General features: G+C 38.2%; 1 protein-coding gene across 1 annotated transcript in view; it reads left to right on the forward strand.

Moving 5' to 3' along the window:
* ESR1 (estrogen receptor 1) overlaps nt 1–20,554 on the forward strand; it is a gene marked incomplete at both ends in the record, with an annotated part of 169,545 nt that extends 148,991 nt beyond the window's left edge. Inside the window, 4 exons of the mRNA XM_083348730.1 lie at nt 5,565–5,703; nt 13,084–13,217; nt 19,127–19,310; nt 20,320–20,554. Of these exons, the coding sequence (XP_083204856.1) occupies nt 5,565–5,703; nt 13,084–13,217; nt 19,127–19,310; nt 20,320–20,554 (692 nt within the window). The remainder of the gene's footprint in view (nt 1–5,564; nt 5,704–13,083; nt 13,218–19,126; nt 19,311–20,319) is intronic.
* Nucleotides 20,555–20,953: the final 399 nt, after the last annotated feature.

The following is a 20,953-nucleotide window of genomic DNA, read 5'->3' on the forward strand; positions in this document are numbered from 1 at the left end:
TTAGGTTTTTATCTTAGTAAGCTGCCTGGATTCACTGAGACTGAGTTGGGCCAGGGGTCTTCAAACTTGGCCCTTTTATGACTTGTGGACTTCAACTCCCATAAATCCTCAGCTGGTATGCCTGCCTGAAGAATTCTGGGAGTTGAAGTCCACAAGTCATAAAAGGGCCAAGTTAGAAGACTCCTGGAGTTGGGTAACCATATATACATTTTCTTAAATAAACATTACCTTCATTTCTTTCCATTTCCTTTTGGGGGGGGGGCTTTAATTAAAACATCTTTATAACAAATTCATATGTATTGATTGTACATCATGATTTCCTATATCAGTGGTGGTGAACCTATGGCACGCGTGCCAGAGGCGGCACTCAGAGCCCTCTCTATTGGCACGCATGCCACCTCTGTCAGTAGCAGGTCCATCAAGCTGCCACCGCCTCCCGGAGCAGGAGCCCCATCCAGCACAAAGGAGGTGAAGCAGCCGACTAGCAAGCTTGAGTAGAGGTCACCAACCATTGTCGATTGATGGACTGGAAGAAAAGGGAGGGGCTGCAAATGGGGTGGGGCTAGTTCCTGCATGATACTAATTAGCTTTGCCCTGTTCTTGCATGGTGCAGCGCCTTGTATCTGCACCCTGTGGTGTGGCAGTGGCCATTTTTGCGCCTTGCAGCACAGTGTCCCATTTTTGCACTCCTGGTTTTTGTGTCCCAAATCGGCACTCAGAGACGCTTCCCTGCCCCGCCCCCCAAGGGCACCACAATGTTGATGCAGCCTTGGCACTTTGCGATAAATAAGTGGGTTTTGGGTTGCGGTTTTGGCACTTGGTCTATAAAAGGTTCGCCATCACTGTCCTATATAAATCTAATCTTTTCCAAACTTTTGTTTTTTTGTTTTTCATTGTAACCCTTTTAATGTTTTCATTTTTAAATATGACTATTTCTCTTTTATTCTACTTTTCTTTAGCCAAATAGCATATAAATTATGATCATCTGTATCTTGTAGATTATAAAAGCTGATCATAAATAATATTTGTACAGTGTAAATTATAAAATCTTCTTATCAAATCTTCTAATATCATACAGATTTGAAGATCTGGATAAAGAGCCTAACAATGAAATAGATGTACTTAAACCAAGACATGAGAGATCTCAGTCCTCTGTTAAAATCTCCTTTTACAATGACTTAATTAAAGAGACCAGACTCTTGATTTAAAAAGCAATTTGCTTGAAGCACGATGAGGGTAAGGGAAGTTAATCAAAGTTAACATTCCTTCTGCAAATATAACATATATTTCAATAGAATAATCAACCATTTATTATACTTCAATAAATTAGTACCCCATGTACATATCTCTATTCTGTTAAGACAGCACAAGAATAATCTATACCGCACAGAAATATAAGGGATTGTTTTCATATATTGCTCATGTATTGCTCATGTAGCATAATTAAACCTACCAAACCTTTTTAAGTATCTTTCATGAATGCTACTAATTTGATAATTGATATTCAGTTTTATGCCACTGAATATATTTATTATTTTACAAAACCATTGGAAAATAATGTCACTGATGTTAATCTGAATTCAAAATTCAATGAATACATGCTAATTGTTTTATTGTGGCTCATTGATTGAAGAGTTTGTTGTTGAACAGTTGCCGTACAACAGGGGTCTTCAAACTTGGCCCTTTTGTGACTTGTGGGTTTCAACTCCCAGAATTCCTCAGCCAGGCACGCTGGCTGAGGAATTCTGGGAGTTGAAGTCCACAAGTCATAAAAGGGTCAAGTTTGAAGACCCCTGCTGTACAATATGTGAGGATTCATTTAATCTCTGTGTAGAATTTCAATAATGTTTTTGAAATTCAGTTCATCTGCTTTTTTCAGAAACTGGGCATTTCTTTGAATGGCATTTGTGTATTATTTATAGCTCTTTCTTGGTCATTTCCCCCTTACCATTCATAAGACCTTTGATCATGTATGCTTACATACTATTTTATTTACAACCACTCAGAAAATCTACACCAGGGGTCTTCAAACTTGGTCCTTTTATGACTTGTGGACTTCAACTCCCAGAATTCCTCTGCCAGCGTGCTGGCTGAGGAATTCTGGCAGTTGAAGTCCACAAGTCATGAAAGGGCCAAGTTTGAAGACCCCTGATCTACACTGTGTGGTTTTCTGCCTCAATACCACACCTGCAGCAATTTGGGACAAGTACGTGGATCATCTATCATTGGGTTGAGATATAGTAAGATCTTTCATTTTGGTTTGGAAGGAAGCTGAATGGAGCTTTGTTCATTTATAAGTTAAACTGGCTTAGATGTGATCCAGCATTGGCTGATATCTTTTGAAAGCTAAGGATGCCTGAAGAGATGTTCAAAAATATACCCAATTCCATAATAGAGTTGCTAGGAGTATTAGAATAAAACCTCACATTAAATACTTTGTGAGTACATTGCAATTTCATTTAAATATATTTCAAAGGATTGAAAAATGAAGAGGCACCTACTCCTCTGATGCCTCAAGTAGTAACTCTTGTTTTATCATAAACTGGTAAGCTGTAGGTTTTGAATAATTAGATATTAATCTCCTTAAGTCGCTGTTATTTCTCATATTCTTAATGTTAGTACTCTCTAGATATTGTACTAGATAAACTGCATTTCAAAGAACAGAAAGAAGAAAAAGGAATACCTGTATTTATATCAGAATAGACAGACATATATCAGAATGGATAGATTAGTTGAATTTGAAACAGTATTTCAACAGTTTAAGCTCCAATAAAAGAAAGAACAGTTCCTATCCTCAAGCAGAATACTTTGTTCCCAGCTCCAGGAAGAAGACACATAGTTCTCAGATCTAATCAGAGCATCCTGTTCTTAGTTAATCTCATCTAAGCAATCAATTGTAGAACTTAGAGCTTTAGCAATCAATTGTGCAACTAACTGCTCTGAGCAATCAATTGCAGGTGTCCTGTTAAACTTCTAATTAGCATAATGTTCAAGTTTAAACTATAGCAGAAATCTATGCTAGACTTAAATATAGGAGGCACTGTTGACTACATTCTTACATTCTGGCTTACCCTTAGTTTTATTTTTATTAAATAATGTAAGGATGGGCTATTTAGTGTCTCACATAAATTATTAGATGAATTATTTTTCTTTTCACACAAACTTGTTCAGTTCTTATATAGGTAGTCCTTGATTAGTGATCACAATTGGGACCAGCAACTTGGTCATTAAGCAAAGGGCTCACTAAGGGAAACTGACTGCTTATGATCTCACTTCAGCTTTCCTTTGTTTTAAAGACCTGCACGGTCCTAACTGCAAATGGTCATTAAACAAGGCAGTTGCTAAACAAGGACTACCTGTACAACAGTTCTACCTCCTTGGAGATTTAGCTTTTGTGGGAAAATATAGCAGTGCTCAAAATAATCCAATTTCTGCTCAGGACAGAGAGTAAATGTATCTGTATTCTAACTAGATATCCCACGCTAATTTGATAATTTCTAATTCAAGCACATGTGGATAGGACCTACCATGAATATAGGATATATCCCTAATTTTGTTAAACTCAATACTTAGAGACCACTCAGTTATTGTAGAGATGGAGGGAGCCTACTAATGGAGGGCAAGGCAGTCCATATGGATGAAATGTTGGTTGACAGAGGCCAAAAGAATTGAGAATTTGAGAATGAATGAATCTGGGGAAAAAACTGTCTGAAAAATGTACCTTAAAAAAGAGAAGGGGTAACGATAGACATAGATGATATAGATGTATCATTTTTAGATTTATGTTAAGTAGCTACTTTTATATTGCCTTCAGTGTTAATCTGAGATTTTAATGCAGCAGGAAAATCAAAAAATGTTATACAATAGGGAAATGTGTCCATCATATAATCCCTAAGTTTCCTCTTAGTTCAATCTTAAAATGGACTAACCCCCAAATCAAAGCTCAAGATTACTTTTTTTTAAAAAAATGTATAAACACAATTCATATCTTCTTCTATTTTGAACTCGAGCATGTATTCTGTTGGTTCTCAAGAAGCTAACCAGAAAAGTTGGTCTTTCAGTGAGATTCTCTGTACTTATAGACAGACATTTGTGTTTTCTTCATAACAGTGTTAGGAAATGGGCAGAGAGAAAGAATTACTTTTTTTAAAAAATCAAAATTTTCCTAGCTGAAAAATAAGTTCTGATTGCCTAATAATAAAAGTCATACATTTATAAAGCCCGTAGTGTACATGAATGTGCGCACATGTATACAAATGTAATTCCATGTAGGGCACTTTGCATATAATACATGCTTGATTTCAAATACATGGTTTAAGACATTAGAATGGTAAGTAATTGCAAAACACAATATTTATGAAATGTAGAAGGACAATTATTCCCCTACACATTTCATTTAGGATTCCATTGTAAAAAAAAACATAGGAAATTGCCTTATGGTGTTTTACATCACAACCTTGGAAAGTGTGGAGAGAAGAGCAAAAAAGATGATAAAGGGTCTAGAGATGAAATTGAATGATGAATGGTTGAGGGAACTAGGTTTGTCTAGCCCAGGGGTAGGCAACCTTGGCTTTTTTATGACTCGTGGACTTCAACTCCCAGAATTCCTGAGCCAGCCATGCTGGCTCAGGAATTCTGGGAGTTGAAGTCCACGAGTCATAAAAGAGCCACAGTTGCCTACCCCTGGTCTAGCCCAAGGGTGTCAAACTGCCGGCCCATGGGCCGGACGTATCACCAGGAAACTGGCAATGCGAAAAAAGCTCCAATATGTTGCACGACATCATGTGACATTGTGAGTTTGACATGTCTGGTCTAGCCTATCAAAGAGAAAGATTAGGGGCATCATGATAACTGTTTTCCAATATTTAAGGGGCTGTCACACACAAGAGGGGATTGACTTATTCACCAAAGCATAAGAGGGCAGGACAAGAAGTAATGGATGGAAGCTTGTTAAAGAGAAATCCAGCCTAGAAATAAGGAGAAATTTTCTGACCATGCAAACAATTAATCAATAGAATAGCTTGCTTCATGGAGTTGTGGATGCTCTATTACTGGAGGTTTTAAAAAATAGACTGGATATCTATTTGACCAGGATGGTATAAAGCAGGGGTAGGCAACCTTGGCTCTTTTATGACTTGTGGACTTCAACTCCCAGAATTCCTGCTCCCAGAATTCCTAAGCCAGTCAAGCTGACTCAGGAATTCTGGGAGTTGAAGTCCACAAGTCATAAAAGAGCCAAGATTGCCTACCCCTGGTATAAAGTCTCCTGCCTTGAACAGGGGGTTGGACTGGAAGGCCTCCAAAGTCCCTTCCAGCTCTATGATTCTATGATAACATGTATTATTTTTTTCTATACTATTTTAAAGCACAGAAAAGCAACTATTTGTCAAATTGCCAATCTTGACTTCATATACTGTACATTTATCAGTCTAGAGCAGGCCAAAAAGATTAATCGATTCATGAATCTGCTGCAACGGAATGAGTCAACCCAAACTTTGGAGTTTTCCTAATTCTCATAAATTGTTCTTTTTACTGAGTAAATCCTGCCTTTCCGTTTCTTTTAGGCTTTGTGGACTTAACACTCCATGATCAAGTCCATCTACTAGAATGTGCCTGGTTAGAGATACTGATGATTGGCCTAGTCTGGAGATCTGTGGAGCATCCAGGAAAGCTGCTGTTTGCCCCCAACTTATTGTTGGACAGGTTAGTCTATAGTTTGGTAATGTTACTATTGCTGTTGTAAATGCCATGCTATGCAGTATAATTGCAGTCATTTTGACCTTCTATCTATTGTGCCACTGATGAGATCTGTAGGGAAGAGAATTCAGACCCGGGTTGATAGAGATGCTCTGAACCAGCCAGGCATCCTCGTCTCTCTAAAAAAAACCTGAGCAACTGTCCGCTGAACTTTTATTCATCTTTTTCTGAATACCAAATACAACCTTACATAAACCCCATCAATCTCAAAAAAATAGGATACGTAGTGATAATTGGATACGTAGTGAGAACTAGTCAGGTGCCTATGAGATCATTACAAAAACAAGATACTAAAAGATATATGTGAAAGCTCTATCATAGCATTTTCCCAAACCTCCCACATGCCATCCTGTGCGAACCAGGAGAGTGTGCTCATCACTGTAATCCACATAGAGGCCAATAAAAAACATTTGGGAAAGCTGAAGGTTGGGAGGCCAAAAGCTGGCCATTCCCACAAGATCCTATAGCCAAAAGGAGAGAAGGGTTACTGCGATAAAAAAAAACCTTGCTAAAACATGTAATCTATGCATTTACATGACCAAGATTTGAGCCAGCTTTACTGTGTATGGTAACATAGCTATCATTTTTATAGAACTGGGACATTTGTGACCCAGTTCATTTTTATCCATCATGGACTTCAAGCTGGCATGCAGAGGAAGGATCAAGCTGGCATTGGCAGATCCCATACCTGTTTAGCTTCAGCAAGATGGCAGCATCTCGCGTTTTCCAACCAATTTACTGTCAGAGTGACTAGGTGATATATAACTGCTGTATATATCTCTTTATCCTCTGGTGTGTATATGTGTGTGTCTCTGTGAATGTGTGTTATATACAAACCCATACACACATATTTTGACATCATTCCCTCAGCAGTGGTAGAGAGGAGAAATTTCAAAAATCTTCTGTCAAAACCTATTGTGCCCCTATGGGGATTTGGAGGTTGAAATAAGTATGTGTTACTAGTTTACTAATATGCTATTATATAGCCATGTAGAAAATACGTTGTATCATATCACTGTAAGTAGACTTCCCAGGTCATCCCAGATTTTTCCACAGTTCTGGCAAGAGCTTCAGTGTAACATATAACATAGCAATATTATGTGGGGTTGCAAGTAAGATCAGAAATATGTTGGCTCCCTAAAAAAAACATTTTCCCCCTTGTGATTGGACTTTTCCCCTACAAGCCTCTTAAACTCCTTTGTAATAACTTTTTTTTTTGTTTCGAACAGTGAATCGCTTCTTACGTTTATACCTTTGTTTTGTGGCAGGGTTTTTAAATTCATTTTTAAATGAACTGACATGTTCTTGTTTTATGCATCACCTAGTATATTTTATATAGGGTAATTATATAGTGGGTCTAGTTTTATTTTGAGTCTATGCATTTTATCTTTATTTATATATGGTATAAAGCAATTTGATAGCCCAGGACTTCAATATGATACATAAAACATACAATAATAAACATATTGTGATTCAAAACTATAAAAATTCTAATTAAAATAATCAAGAAATGTGGTTCCCGGGTCTTAAAAACTAATATTGTTTAAAATGTTATTTACAAGAAGAATCCACTGCAGAGATCAAGAGCAGCTAAGTTGAAGCCTCAGGGGAAAAAAATCCTCTTGGTAAGAGGTGTGCAATTCTGAGCAAAGATAGGAATTTTGACTTGGAAGTGCCAGCAACAATACATTATTTGCTATCTATTTTAAAGTCATTCTCTGTTTGTCTTTCCTGTATTCAAAAGCTTAGCAGCAAAAATAAAAAAACTCCCATGTTTTTTCTCTTTTGACAATGTCTTTTTTTTCCATTACTCCGAATTATCTAAATTATGAGTTAGCAGCCATTATTCTATTCTGTGGGTTTTTTCTTGAAAAGTTCCAACTCAGAAATTGTTATAAAAATTACTGCCTAATAGTCTTAATTTTCTCACCAAGCATATTATGTAAAACATAACATGATGGATTTATGTAAAAATATAAATGGTTTTATGTGGATGTCTAAAAGGAAAAGAGCAAAAGGCCATTTGTCTGTCTGTCAGCTGTCTTTTTTATGAAAATAGGGGATTTGTTCTTGAACGCTATCCCAGCAGGCTTGGTAAAAGGAATTCTTCACCTTAGAACAATCATTTGCAAGGGTATTTATATTAGAAAAGTGACAGCATAAACTGTTTATTGCTCTGAGATTTTGAAAGTCTTTCTTCTGTGACACCTGCTGAGCCTTTATGTCATGTATGTACCTATGTATGTATGTGTAATCCTTGACTTACGACAATTCACTTAGCAACCATTCAAAGTTACAATGGCACTGAAAAAGTGACTTATGTTCGTTTTTCACACTTAAGACCGTTACAGCATCCCCATGGTCATGTGATCAAAATTCAGACACCTGGCAACTGACTCGTATTTATGATGGTTGCAGTGTCCTAGAGTCGTGTGATTACCTTTTGTGCCCTTCTAACAAGCAAAGTCAATGGGGAAGCCAGATTCACTTAACAATCGTAAGGGGAGATTGCAGTGATTCATTCCATTAACATATATGATCCTTTCCCACCCTGGTGCCTTCTGGATGTGTGGAAATTACTGTTCCTAGAATTCCCAGTCAATCAGAATATTGGCCAGGATAGTTGGGAAATCTGGAAATTGTAATCTGTGCACATCTGGAATGTACCAATTTGGAGACAACTAGCATGTGTGTTCAACATTACATTGTGAAAATATTTACAGCAATACCATGTTAAGTCATGAAGAAAGCTGAAGGTTTCATAATGCTGTGTAGTTCATCAGTAACAATCCCCTACCTACCATTTTTCATCCTAGTCAGGTGCATTGGTTTGGTCCTGCACTCTTAGAAAAGCACTACAGTACTATGTAATTCTTATCCTACACATATTTATTAAGAGTCTTTCACTCATGGAGTTGGATGTGATCTTAGAAGTCAATTAATCCCAATTGGTCAGTGCAAGATCCACCACAGAACATCTCTGACAGATGATGATCCAGCTTCTGTTTGAAATCCTCCAGGGAAGGAGAACTTACCACCTCAAGTGGCAGTCTGGTCTGCCAGGCGACTCATACAATCTGCATGGTTGGTTTTTTTTCATATTGGACCTGAACCAACCTTGTTGTAGTTTAAGCCACTGTACCTGGGGCAATCAAGATGTTTCCTCTTCTACATGACAATCCTTCAACTCCTCTCATATCATCCATCAGCTAACTCTTCTGTCAGTTAAACATATAAAAAAATATTTTCCCCACTCCTGATAGGGCTAGATAACAAGGCCTTTATTATATTCATAGGCCTCCTCTGAATTTGATGCAGCACAGCAAGTGGGATTTGATTAGGAAAGAGTAGGGTGGAACAATTTCTTCCATGAGTCCCTGACTCTGTGCTCTTGGTCATATTATTCAAGATGGCTTTTGTCTTCTTAGCAGTTGCATCATACGACTGGATCGTATTGAGCTTGCTAACCAAAAATACCCAGATCTCTTTCACGTGCACTATTGCAAAGTCTGGGTTCCCCCACCCTTTGCTTAGGGTTTAAGTTTTTCATATCTAGAAGGCAGAATTTTATAGATATATTTTTAAATGCCAGTGATTGAGACAGTCTAGATGCTTTTGAATCTTCTTTTCTTCTTCTGGTAGTAGCCACTTCTCCTAGTTGGGTGTCATCTTTAAACATGATAAAAGTCCCGGGAATTCCCTTACCTAAACTATTGATAACATATTTATCTCTGTTATTTCTGAGCTTTTTAGCTTTGTAAGATGTCTGACTGGAACAACTCTGCACATGTTATCATATGCCAATAAACTGTTGATTGCATAGTCTAATCACATTCTACTTATTATTATTTTTTTGCTCAAACATTAGATTTTTATGAAGACTGATCCATTTTTAAATCTACATGTTTTCATAAACATGCTAATTTGTCACAGTCAAATCAAAAGACTTTGGACTTTCTGGAGAAGAATGGAAAGAGAATGCACCTATAGCTTCCAACAATTCCACTAGATTTAGGCAAAAGCTTAGGGAATTAGAAAGATAGAAAAGTGATTTTATAACTGCTCTGTTACTATACTTATCTAAGGCATTAAGAACCCGCCATGTGTAGTTGTGTTAGAGCCTTAGATAAACTGATTGGCTATTTACACAATATTTGAGGACACCAAAATTTCATATTATTTCACATCAGTTTTCTTGGTGCTGTAAATCTATCCCTTTACGGTGCCTGTGTAAAAAGAGACTAATTGAAGTCTTTCAAGACTATGTCCAGCTATGCATTACATACATACCACGCTACTGAAATTTGGCGGTAGACTGGACACCTTTGAGAGGTGCAGATTCAGGCTGTTCTGAGTAAATTTGGCTGGTTTAAAGTGGGGATAGCAGATGTTTGCCTCCAAGAGGCCTCCTGCTTTAAAATATCACCCCCACCCCCAATTCCAACTCTAAAATAGAAACCTAAAAGAACATGGTTTTGGTAGTTGAATTTCTTAATGAAAAGAAGAGAATGAATATGCTCTCCCGTTTACCAATAGCTTGTTAGGAAAATGGAAAGAGAGGGAAGGAAGAGAGGTTTTATTTGGACCATTTAATCTGAGATGAGCTGTTTTATATGAACTGCCAAAGAAATAAAACTAGACCATACCAGTTCTTGTGGAAAGAAATCCACTGTCTCCCTTTCAGTCCTTTGGATCACTTTCTACACTTTAGTTTTTGAGATAATATTTGCTATTGCATTAGTGGCAGGAAGATGGAAATTGCTGCTGTCACTATTGGATTTGGAACTTGGCATTTTATTTGCTGAAAAAGAACCCTTTTTGTAGAAAGAGGTCTGCAAGTTTACTGTTTTTTCTCCCAGGCTTTCCATTTCTTTTGCAAATAATTATCGTTGCTTAAACATCTTTATTTAAATTGTACTTGCCACTCTTGTGGCAAAGGTTTTGAAGCAATGCAAATACCTTTAAAAGAAGAACCTCATTATCACGATGGGTGGGCAGCATCTCACTGAACCCATTCCAAATAGTTTCCGCATAGGCCCAAAAGCTATAGGCTTGTCCACAATATATTTGAAAGCCCAGTGAAGTCAACCTTTTCTTTTGCAGAGTTTGAAACCTTGAATTTGGTGGCTTCCCAATTGATGAGAGCTCTTGTCACTTAGCTCTTGAACCGAAGGCATCAATTACTCTCTTCCTTTTGGGACCGGAGTCACAGGGGAAGGGGAAAAAAAAAACACACAAAACCCAACCGGAACAGTAACTCTCCTTTTGCAACTGGCTGATCCTCTTCTGAAAAGTAGAGGAAATAGAATGAATTATTGTCATTATCACACCTGAAATGAATACATCTAGGCTTGCCTGCATTTAGGAAGAGTTGCAAGAATCTGAAAGCAGTGAACACCACCTAAATCAGACATGTCAAACACAAGGCCCGGGGGCCGGATGCGGCCCGCAAAGTGGTTTCATGTGGCCCACGAAGCCATCCTGGAAACAGTGAGGGAACGGCCCCCACTGCCTTGGCCCTGGCCCAGAGACCCTCCTTCTGCCAGAGACCCCCAGATCTGTCCCACTCCTGCCCAGGCCCCCATAGGCACCCTTGATGCGAACCATGTAGAGCTGGCCATGCCCACCCAGTAGGCCATACACACTCTAGCCACACCTACCCAGTTGGCCACGCCCACCCTGGCCACACCCACCCAGCCCCTTGAGGGCAACCTCAACACTGATGCGGCCCTCAATGAAATTGAGTTTGACACCCCTGACCTAAATTAACCCAATCTCGGATTCAACAGCAACAAACAGCTAGGAGTGGCAGAATAATAATAATAATAATAATAATAATAATAATAATAATAATAATAATAATAATAATAATAATAATAATAAAAACATCTGGTTGCCAAATTGCTGACATGCATCTTTTTGCCATTCTTTCAGGGGATAGGCAAGGGTGAGCACTGATTAAATGCTTGCAGGATTCCCTGTCCCTCCTGCATTTTCCTGTCAACCAACTAAAGGAATGATGTTGTTCCTTGTTCTCAGGCACCCAAGTTGGCACAAGCGAATCTATCCTGGGATCAGACCCACATTGCTTTTGAGAGAGTGGGGAATGAAAACCCTAAGCCGATTCCCTGGATCATGCAGACACAGCACAATCTCTGTTCTTTGGATCACATTTTGCAGGATTTCTTTACCACTTAACAGAATAAGCTCTAGTTGAAAGACTCCATAGAAATGATGCCACTCCCTGAGCAGCAGAAACACCTTCCAAAGGGTTTGATTTACTTTAAGGATTGTTTTCAGCCTTTTTTTTTAAAAAAAATGTACTTTTCTCAGGAACATTAAGATATTGGCGGACTGCATACTTGAACATTTGCTCAGAAGTCTAAGCAGCAGTCGTAAATAATTGCTGTTAATCATCCCCCTTTTCTTTTGGAAATCAACTATGTGTAAAACTTCTCTAGCCGCACACATAAAATATGTCCATTTACTTTTGTATAGGAAAATGTATTCAGCCACTTGGATGAAATGTCTGCCTCTGAATGTAAGATGTGATTTACCACCTCACCGTAGGTATTGGGTTAAGACATCACCAAACAGGCCTCCTTAGAATTTTTTGAACCAAGATTTGGAAGCAATGCAAAAGAGAAAAGCTAAGTAATATAGCACATGTGGCTGAAGCTCTTTCTGAGCGATCTTCTATAGCAATCCATAAGAACATGTTTTTTTTAAAAAACAACAACACATTTTTGAGAATTAAAAATCACTTGGCTTAATCTCAACTGCATGATCAGGATTAATGTTGAAAGCCTTTGCAATGACTGCAAATTTCCAGCCTGGTCTTGTAGAGAGGATAGTTGGAGGAAAAAGTGTCTGATGGTTTCTATACCACTTAAACAGTGGGCTACATATGTGTAGAATAGGAAGAATGCGTAATAAGTCAAACATTAAATGGGTATTATTTGCACAGATGTTAGCTGTAGTTATTCAGTGTGTGGAATTTTGAAATGAAAATAAAATTTTCTCAAATACATGTATTTGGTTTACAGTGTTGGAGGCAAGAGAATTTTAAAATGGGTGATTCCATTTATGAATTGCATGCTTATGTACACCATTCTATTGTGTTCTGTAATCTAGTATTTACCTTATCCAACATACGTATCCAAATTCAAATGTCAGCATGGGGGGGAGGGGCGACTGAGGAATTCTGAGAGATGAAATCCACAAGTCTTAAAGTGGAGACTCCTTCCCTGGACAAATGGCACATGAATATTTCAGCTCTCTTTGTTGAACACTCATGCACACACACATACCACTTTGTTCTTGCAGGAATCAAGGAAAGTGCGTCGAAGGCTTGGTAGAAATATTTGACATGCTGCTGGCTACTTCTTCTCGCTTTCGAATGATGAACGTCCAAGGGGAAGAATTTGTCTGCCTTAAATCTATCATCCTACTCAATTCTGGTAAGTGAGATATGTGTCTTTAAAGTTACAACGTAGCCTAATGGATGACTTATTCCAGGAGGATAGAAGAATATATATATATTTTTCTTGGAGATCTCAGTGGCTTCCGAAATCACCAACCATTGTGTCCTTCCTGGCATTATTAGGTGGCACCATATTATAGGCCATTCTTATTTGAAATATTGATTCCAGAAGATGGTTCTGGGGAGGTTAATCCTTTGATCCCTGGCATTCTGCTGCAGACCTGCCAAGCTTCTGTTCTATGTCTCTGATCTTTTGTCATTGATATGATATATAGGTAGTCCTCGTCTTACCACAACTGAGCACAAAATTTCTGTTGCTAAGTGAGATAGGTGTTAAGTGAATTTTGTCCCATTTTATGACATTTCTTGCCACAGTTCTTAAGTGAATCACTGCAGTTGTTAGGCTAGTAACAAAGTTGTTAAGTGAATCTGGCTTCCCCATTGACTTTGCTTGTAAGGAGGTCACAAAAGGCGATCACGTGACCCCGGGACACTGCAACCATCATAAGTATGAGCCAGTTGCCAAACATCCAAATTTTGATCATATTGATCATGGGGATGCTGCAATGAGCATAAGCGTGAAAAATGGCCATAAGTCACTTTTTTCAGTGCCATTGTAACTTCATTCACTAAATGAATGGTTGTAAGTCAAGGACTACCTGTATATAACTGAGATGATTATCTGAGGTGGGAAAGAGCATAGGAATTTCTAAAATGTTGGCCTTATTTGTAGTTTGCCTTTGACATAGTACTATGGACAGTAGCCCCTGTAGTTCAGGTGTTCAAGAAGGAAAGTTTTGTATTCTCTCCTCTTCTTCGCTGCCATCCATGCTCCATGAAAAACACTCCATGTACATCTCTGGGCTGTCCTGAAGAAAATAGGAAATTCCATAGAGACAACTGCAGGAAGAAAAGAAGACAAGATTTTTCTTCCGTGTAGTTCTTTGATTGTTGTTAGTACAGTGACTTGTCTTTAGACCTAAGAGAATGTTTTGGAAAACAATCTTATCCTAGAGCAGGGGTGTCAAACTGCCGGCTCACGGGTCGTATGCATCATGCTGAAACCATGACCTCCCCATTGCCGGCAATGAAAAAAAAGTCACAATACGTCATGACACGTCACATGATGTCATGAGTTTGACACCCCTGTCCTAGAGTAACAATAGTCCCAAATACATTCTGTACAGCAGGGGTCCCCAACCCGTGGTCTGTGGACCGGCACCAGACCGCAGCATGCCAGAAACCGAGCTGCACAAATAAACAAAGCCCCATCTGTGGATGCAGGCAGCACACAAAACCACGCTACCTCCGGTCTGTGGGAAAACATCTGTCCACAGAACCGGTCCCTGATGCACAAAAGGTTGGGGACCACTGCAATATAGTGTATTCTTGAGGTGGCATGGTGGCTAGCACTTAAGATGCTGGGCTTGTTGGCTGGAAAGCCAGCAGCCCAGGTTCAAGAACCAAGAGCCATACAAGGGGGTGAATTCCTGTCCCAGCCCCAGCTCCTGCCAACCTAGAAGTTTGAAAGCATGCAAATGCAAGTAGATAAATAGATACCACTTTGATGGGAAGGTAACAGCATTCTGTGATGTCATGCTGGCCACATGACCACCCCCTATATTTAGCAACTACTAGCTGAGAAAAATCTACAGCAATCCCATAGTGCATTCTTATCTCTAAATCCTTCTTATTAGGGTTAGTAACTGGCCCTTGTTATTTACAACTAACAATTTGATGTTAGGTGCTTATGGGGTAGCATGTTATTCATTTTTGTTGAGTGTCATTTTATTCTCATTAGCCTCTGTGGATTGAAGCTGCTGTAGTCAAAGCAACCAGCAACACAAGTTATTGTGGCATCAGCATTCTGAACAGATTATGCAGAAAGCGCTTCTGTTTGCAGAAAGCAAAACCAAACCAAACCACTATTAATATATACAAAATAAGATAGCAACACTAGTTTTAAATAAAAACAAGATACAGCACTGTGAATCATATTTTATTTTAGAAACTGCTTGAAGAGGAAGTGTAATATATTGGGGGTTTTGCTTGTACTGATTCACATGTCTGTTTAAATGCTGCATTAACGGTTGCTCATTGGTGTGTATGTGTAACGGCTACTGACTAAGCCAGACTTGTTGTCTCCAGGAATATCATTGGTAGATTTGGGGCGGGAATGGTTTCCTTCAAATCTATTGGCCACCGCCTAGTAGCCAACTGTATAAATAGCTGTGCAGCAGCCACTGTTTCAGTTCTGTTCCTGTTTACTTCAATAAAGCATGTTGCTGTCCATCTCACTCAATGCCTGCAGAGAACCGACTACACAACAGGAAGATTTGTTAGAAGACAAGGCAGCATTCACAGCAGTTATTGTGAGTCAGTAAATCAAGAGCAAGAGGCAGAAAATGAACTTTGAATGGGTATCTCTGACTAAGGCAGTCAAAAGCAACATAATACCACTACAGTTAAATTACCTTAGAACTAGGCTACATATTATATTATTAATGTAGACTCATAAAGAAAAGGCAGGATTAAATCTAACACACAATTATCATATATAATCCATAATATATTCTACTTTCTACTGAGGAACAATCCCAAAGTGAACACATGTTATTTCCAATTAAAATAGATTACAGTTAAAAGCAATTTACAATATATAGAAATATAGTAAAACCTGCTAATATAATTTATTTAGAATCATAAATTATTAAATATTAAATGTCCATAATGCAATCCCCCATGGTCCCAAGTGAAATAACTCTACAGATCTATACAATTCATGTCTTCCGAAGTTCAACACAATTCACCACCTATGTATTTTGACTTGCTGGTCCTGTCCAACTAAAAATTGGCGGACGTGAGAGGGAAGAGATTTGGCAAACATGCTGATGGGGTACGTGTTAAAATGGGTTAAATGTGGTGGATCCCAAACTATATATGGCAAATTTTTACACATATCCTCTGCAAATCAAGACACCACAGGTGGAATTTCTCCAGATATTAAGACAACAGCTTGCTTCTTGATATAAGGGCATAATCAAGTCATTTCGGTAACAAATATTATCTTGATTACTGTACATAAATATTGTCCATTTAATTACATAAAGTTCTTTTTCATAAAAAATAAAAATAAAGTCATATTAAATTTATTTGCAGGCTATCTCATTTTAAAGTGACTGTGCAACATAACATTGGACTCTTCTGAGTACCATAGCTTATAGCCATATTATGCAAGTGCCTCAGCCCTAAATAATTTGATTTTATTTAGAAGCCTTACAGCTATTGTATTGTGCACTAGAGTTAGAACTCCACTAGGATGTTATTTGCAGTTGATTATCATGGGTTCACATAAGTAACTTTCTTTAGAATGGAGCTTTTGAAACCAGGAAATAAGGTCAGAAAATTACACTGAAGACCCAATTTTATGTATATTCCAAATTGTTTGCTTTAGAGAAGAAGAGAAATAAAAAATGAACATGCATAAACTCAGCACTTAGGCTGATGCCACTAAGAATTTGGCTTCTAGTCTGCTCCCTCCTACATTGTGAAAGAGACTGACTGACAACTTTTATAGGAATTCTCTGGAGTTAATGTGTTTCAGCTTGCAGTCCAAGCACCCAGCTGCAAATTCTGAGCTATACAGCCAGAATACTGATGATCTGATAAAGTGGTCTGATAAAGCCTGTTACAATGTGATTTTCTTATTTTGAGAGTGATCAATGTTTATGTTCGGTTCTCTCCTTTCTTTCTCTTCCTTTTATTTTATTTTTTTGGTGTGAATAAAAGGCTTGTTGTTTCAAAAATGACATCTCTGAGCGAAGGCTTTGTTATCATCATGGCCATCATGACACAAAAAAACACATAATTAACTTAATCATGATGTATTCGCTTTGTTGAGCTAAAGGGTGGTCATTTGTGGTTCAATATGTCAGACTGATAAACCTGTAAGTCACATAAAGATGTTATTTCATATGGAGCTCTTTTTTTAAAAAAAATGTTCCAGTGCCATCTTTGAGTTGTAAGCCTCCCAGAGTCATTTGCTGAGGATGGGCAGCTATAGAAATCAAGCAAACAAATAAATACATCTCACCACGAAATGTTTTGATCGGTGCTGAACCTCTATGCTTGCTAATAGTCCTACAATTATTTTCTTCTATTGTATATGTCAGAATCAGAAACTCAGTTCAAATTATATTATTTTTGGATAATATTTGCAAGTGTTAAAGCAATTTTTCAAGTTTATTGTGTTGTGCTTTCATTTATTTAGCTCACTTAGAGTTTGAGAAGACTTTCTCTAAGCTGGTGCCCTTCAGACATGTTTGTATTCAGACTTTCAGAACTTCAGAAGCTATAGTTCCATCTATTAGAATAGAATAGAATAGAATAGAATAGAATAGAATAGAATAGAATAGAATAGAATAGAATGGAATGGAATGGAATGGAATGGAATGGAATGGAATGGAATGGAATGGAATGGAATGGAATGGAATGGAATGGAATAGAATTGACCTGGGAGGCCTTCTAGTCCAGCCCCCTGCTCAAGCAGGAGAAGCTATACCATTTCAGACAAGAGACTTCTTAAAAATCTCCAGTGATGGAGTGCTCATGATTTCTGGAGCTGTTCCATTGGCTAATTATCCTCACTGTTAGAAAGTTTCTCCTTGATTCCAGTTTGCTTCTCTCTTTGGTCAGTTTCCAACCATTGCTTCTTGTCATGCCCTCTGGTACTTTGGAGAATAAGTTGATCCCCTCTTCTCAACATCTTTTTTGTAATATGGTGACCAAATTGGTTGCAGTATTCCAGGTGTGGTCTTACTAGGGTTTTATAAAGCGGTACTAATACTTCATGTGTTCTTGATTCTATGCCTCTGTTTATACAACCCAGGATTGTATTAGCTTTTTTGGCTGCTGCTGCTGCTGCTGATGATCATCCACTAGGACTCCAAAGTCCCTCTCACAGTTGCTGTTTTTGAGCCAGGTTTCATCTAATCTGTATTTAAACCTTTGATTTTTTTCCCCTGCCTAAATGTAAAACTTTGGTTTTCTCCACATTAAAACTCATTTTGTTGGATAGAGCCCATTGTTCAAGTTTGTCAGGATCTTTGTGGATCCTGAGCTTGTCTTCTGGGGTGTTGGCTATTCCTGCCAGTTTAGTGTCATCTGCAAATTTGATGAGTTCTCATTCTATTCCCTCATCTAAGTCATTAATGAAGAGTACTGGGCCTAAGATGGAGCTTATCTCATCTGGAAGGCACCAGGCTGGGGAAGGTTGCCTTGAACATTTGTTCCTTTCTTCCTATTGAGAAGGTTGAGTCATTGACTTTTGTGGGCCTTACTCTCAGATACTTGTATAACAAATTAAACCTCTTTCTGTAGTACATCCCTCATCTCACCTCCTGAAGGTGAGCACAGTGTGCTGGTCAGCTATGCTAATATGTCTTTTATGGTTTTTTTTAAAAAAACTTTCTAATTGATAAATTGCACTCCAGTGATAATCAGCTTACCAGGTTACTCATATCCTTTCTGATTGCCAAATATATGCTTCAGCCATAGAAAAGCATTTGAAGTTGCTAATTAACACAATAGCCCATTGGGACCCCATCAAAAGGCTTATCTTACTTACCCCAAGGTTCAAATACATAGGCAGTTAAGAAAAACTGCCACATTTATAGCTAAAGCCATTTAACCGAGAGTTATCTATTTAGATCAAATGGTGATCAGCTTACTAAGGGATGATCTTACCTGATTATTTAACAGAATATTTTTATATCACAACACACCATATTGTTTTATCATTTGATATGATACGTTTATTAGACTAATCAATAAAATACTGCTATAAAATACTGATAATGCTAGGCATCCTCTCCTCTCCTCCCACAGGGATCTACACATTTCTTTCTAGCACCTTAAAATCCCTGGAGGAAAAAGAACATATCCATCGTGTTCTGGATAAGATTACTGACGCTTTGATGCATTTAATGGCCAAATCCGGCCTTTCCCAACAGCAGCAACATAGGCGCCTGGCTCAGCTCCTCCTCATCCTTTCTCACATCAGGCACATGAGGTGAGTAGTACCCAGAGGGCTTTAACACATGGCAGCTTAGTGCTATCTTCTGTGTAAAAGAGACCCCCCCCCTTCCTGAAAGGTGCGATCATGGTTAAACGTGAGGGAATGGTAAGAGTCATAGAAAATTTGAAAGTCCAAGGTAAAGTTTGCCAACATCTAAAATCCCTTGAGAGCAGCTAGAATTTAAACTTCAGCATTCATTTGTGCTGCACATGGCAAAGGGAGGTGCATCAGATGATGTTCTCAAGGTGTATTTGGGCTTGACCTCAATTACTTTGGAATATAATCATAAATGTGCTAATTTTATTATGAAAGCCAAATGTATTTCATGTTAGACTTCTGTAATTGCATTCTTTTGTTTGTTGTATGTTTACAATTTTTCATTCATTCCAGTGGAGATCCATCCACTATACGGTGCCCAAGTATTTTTCAAATGCACTGTAAAGAACAAATGGGATTAGAAAATTCTGTGTTTGTTTCAAAAAGTGCTAGAGTACCAGTGTTCCTAAAATTGGGTACTAATCTGAGGGTTGCAGATTGCTTCTCTGGCCTGATGCCTTCTCTCTGGAGTACTATCTCCCTCCACTGAAATTTGTGCAGCTCCCACCCCAATGAATTCCAAAAGTCTTTGAATTCCTGGTATTCTCCCAAGTCTTGGGTAGGGTGTGGGTTGAGCCCCTGTTGCATGTTTCATTTTGTATATATTTTTTTTCCTGGATGTGCATGATTCTTTTTCTTTCTTTAAACTGTAAGCCACCCAGGGTAATCTGGAATTGGGTCGGCTCTAAATTTAATTAATTAAATAAATAAATTCTCCATAGTCATCTTGCTATTTTCCAGTATATGTCAGAATCTAAGTTTTATTGCCCCACTTAGGCTATTAATCAATACATTTGAACATGCTTTGCATCATTCACCCTAACCCTAACCCCAAGCAATAGTAGAGCCAAACTTGGACTCTCTTGGGATAATTGTAATTAATTTTATTTTTTATGTGAACCTCTAGCAATAAAGGGATGGAGCACCTCTATAACATGAAGTGCAAGAATGTGGTCCCACTTTACGATTTATTGCTGGAAATGCTGGATGCTCACCGTCTGCATGCTCCTGCAGCTAGGAACACACCCCACAACGAAGAGGAACTTTCAAACCAGTTGGCCGTGGCACCTGCTTCAATGCATTCCTTACCACCTTGCTATGTGAACAAACAGGAAGATGAACCTGTGCAAGAAGCAATCTGAATTCAGATTACAAACAGCCTACAGGATTCTGAGCATCCCATCAGATAACACCAGGCTTAGATGAACTGGTACCATGTCTAAGCACTCCAATACTCAACAATCAGTGATTCCCAAAATATTGATGGTCAACTTCATTAATGGTAGAACATTTATAATTTTGGACATAATATGTGGTTTAATTAAAAAAAAAACATGTTTGTGTTAGCAAAACACAGGCCTGAGGATTCCTGTACTCTGTTTGCTGGTATCATATAGAGAAGTTGGATTATCTTTTCATTTTTAGATCAATTGGGCAAAAATCCCAGCTGAGTTGAGTAGGTGATGTTTACATGTAATGTTTATTGGCTGTTTTGTAGATACAAGAAGAATACACCACATAAATACAATATACAAAGAAAT

The sequence above is a fragment of the Vipera ursinii genome (assembly GCF_947247035.1).
Source record: "Vipera ursinii genome assembly, chromosome: 1".
In the NCBI taxonomy this organism is placed as follows: Eukaryota; Metazoa; Chordata; class Lepidosauria; order Squamata; family Viperidae; genus Vipera; species Vipera ursinii.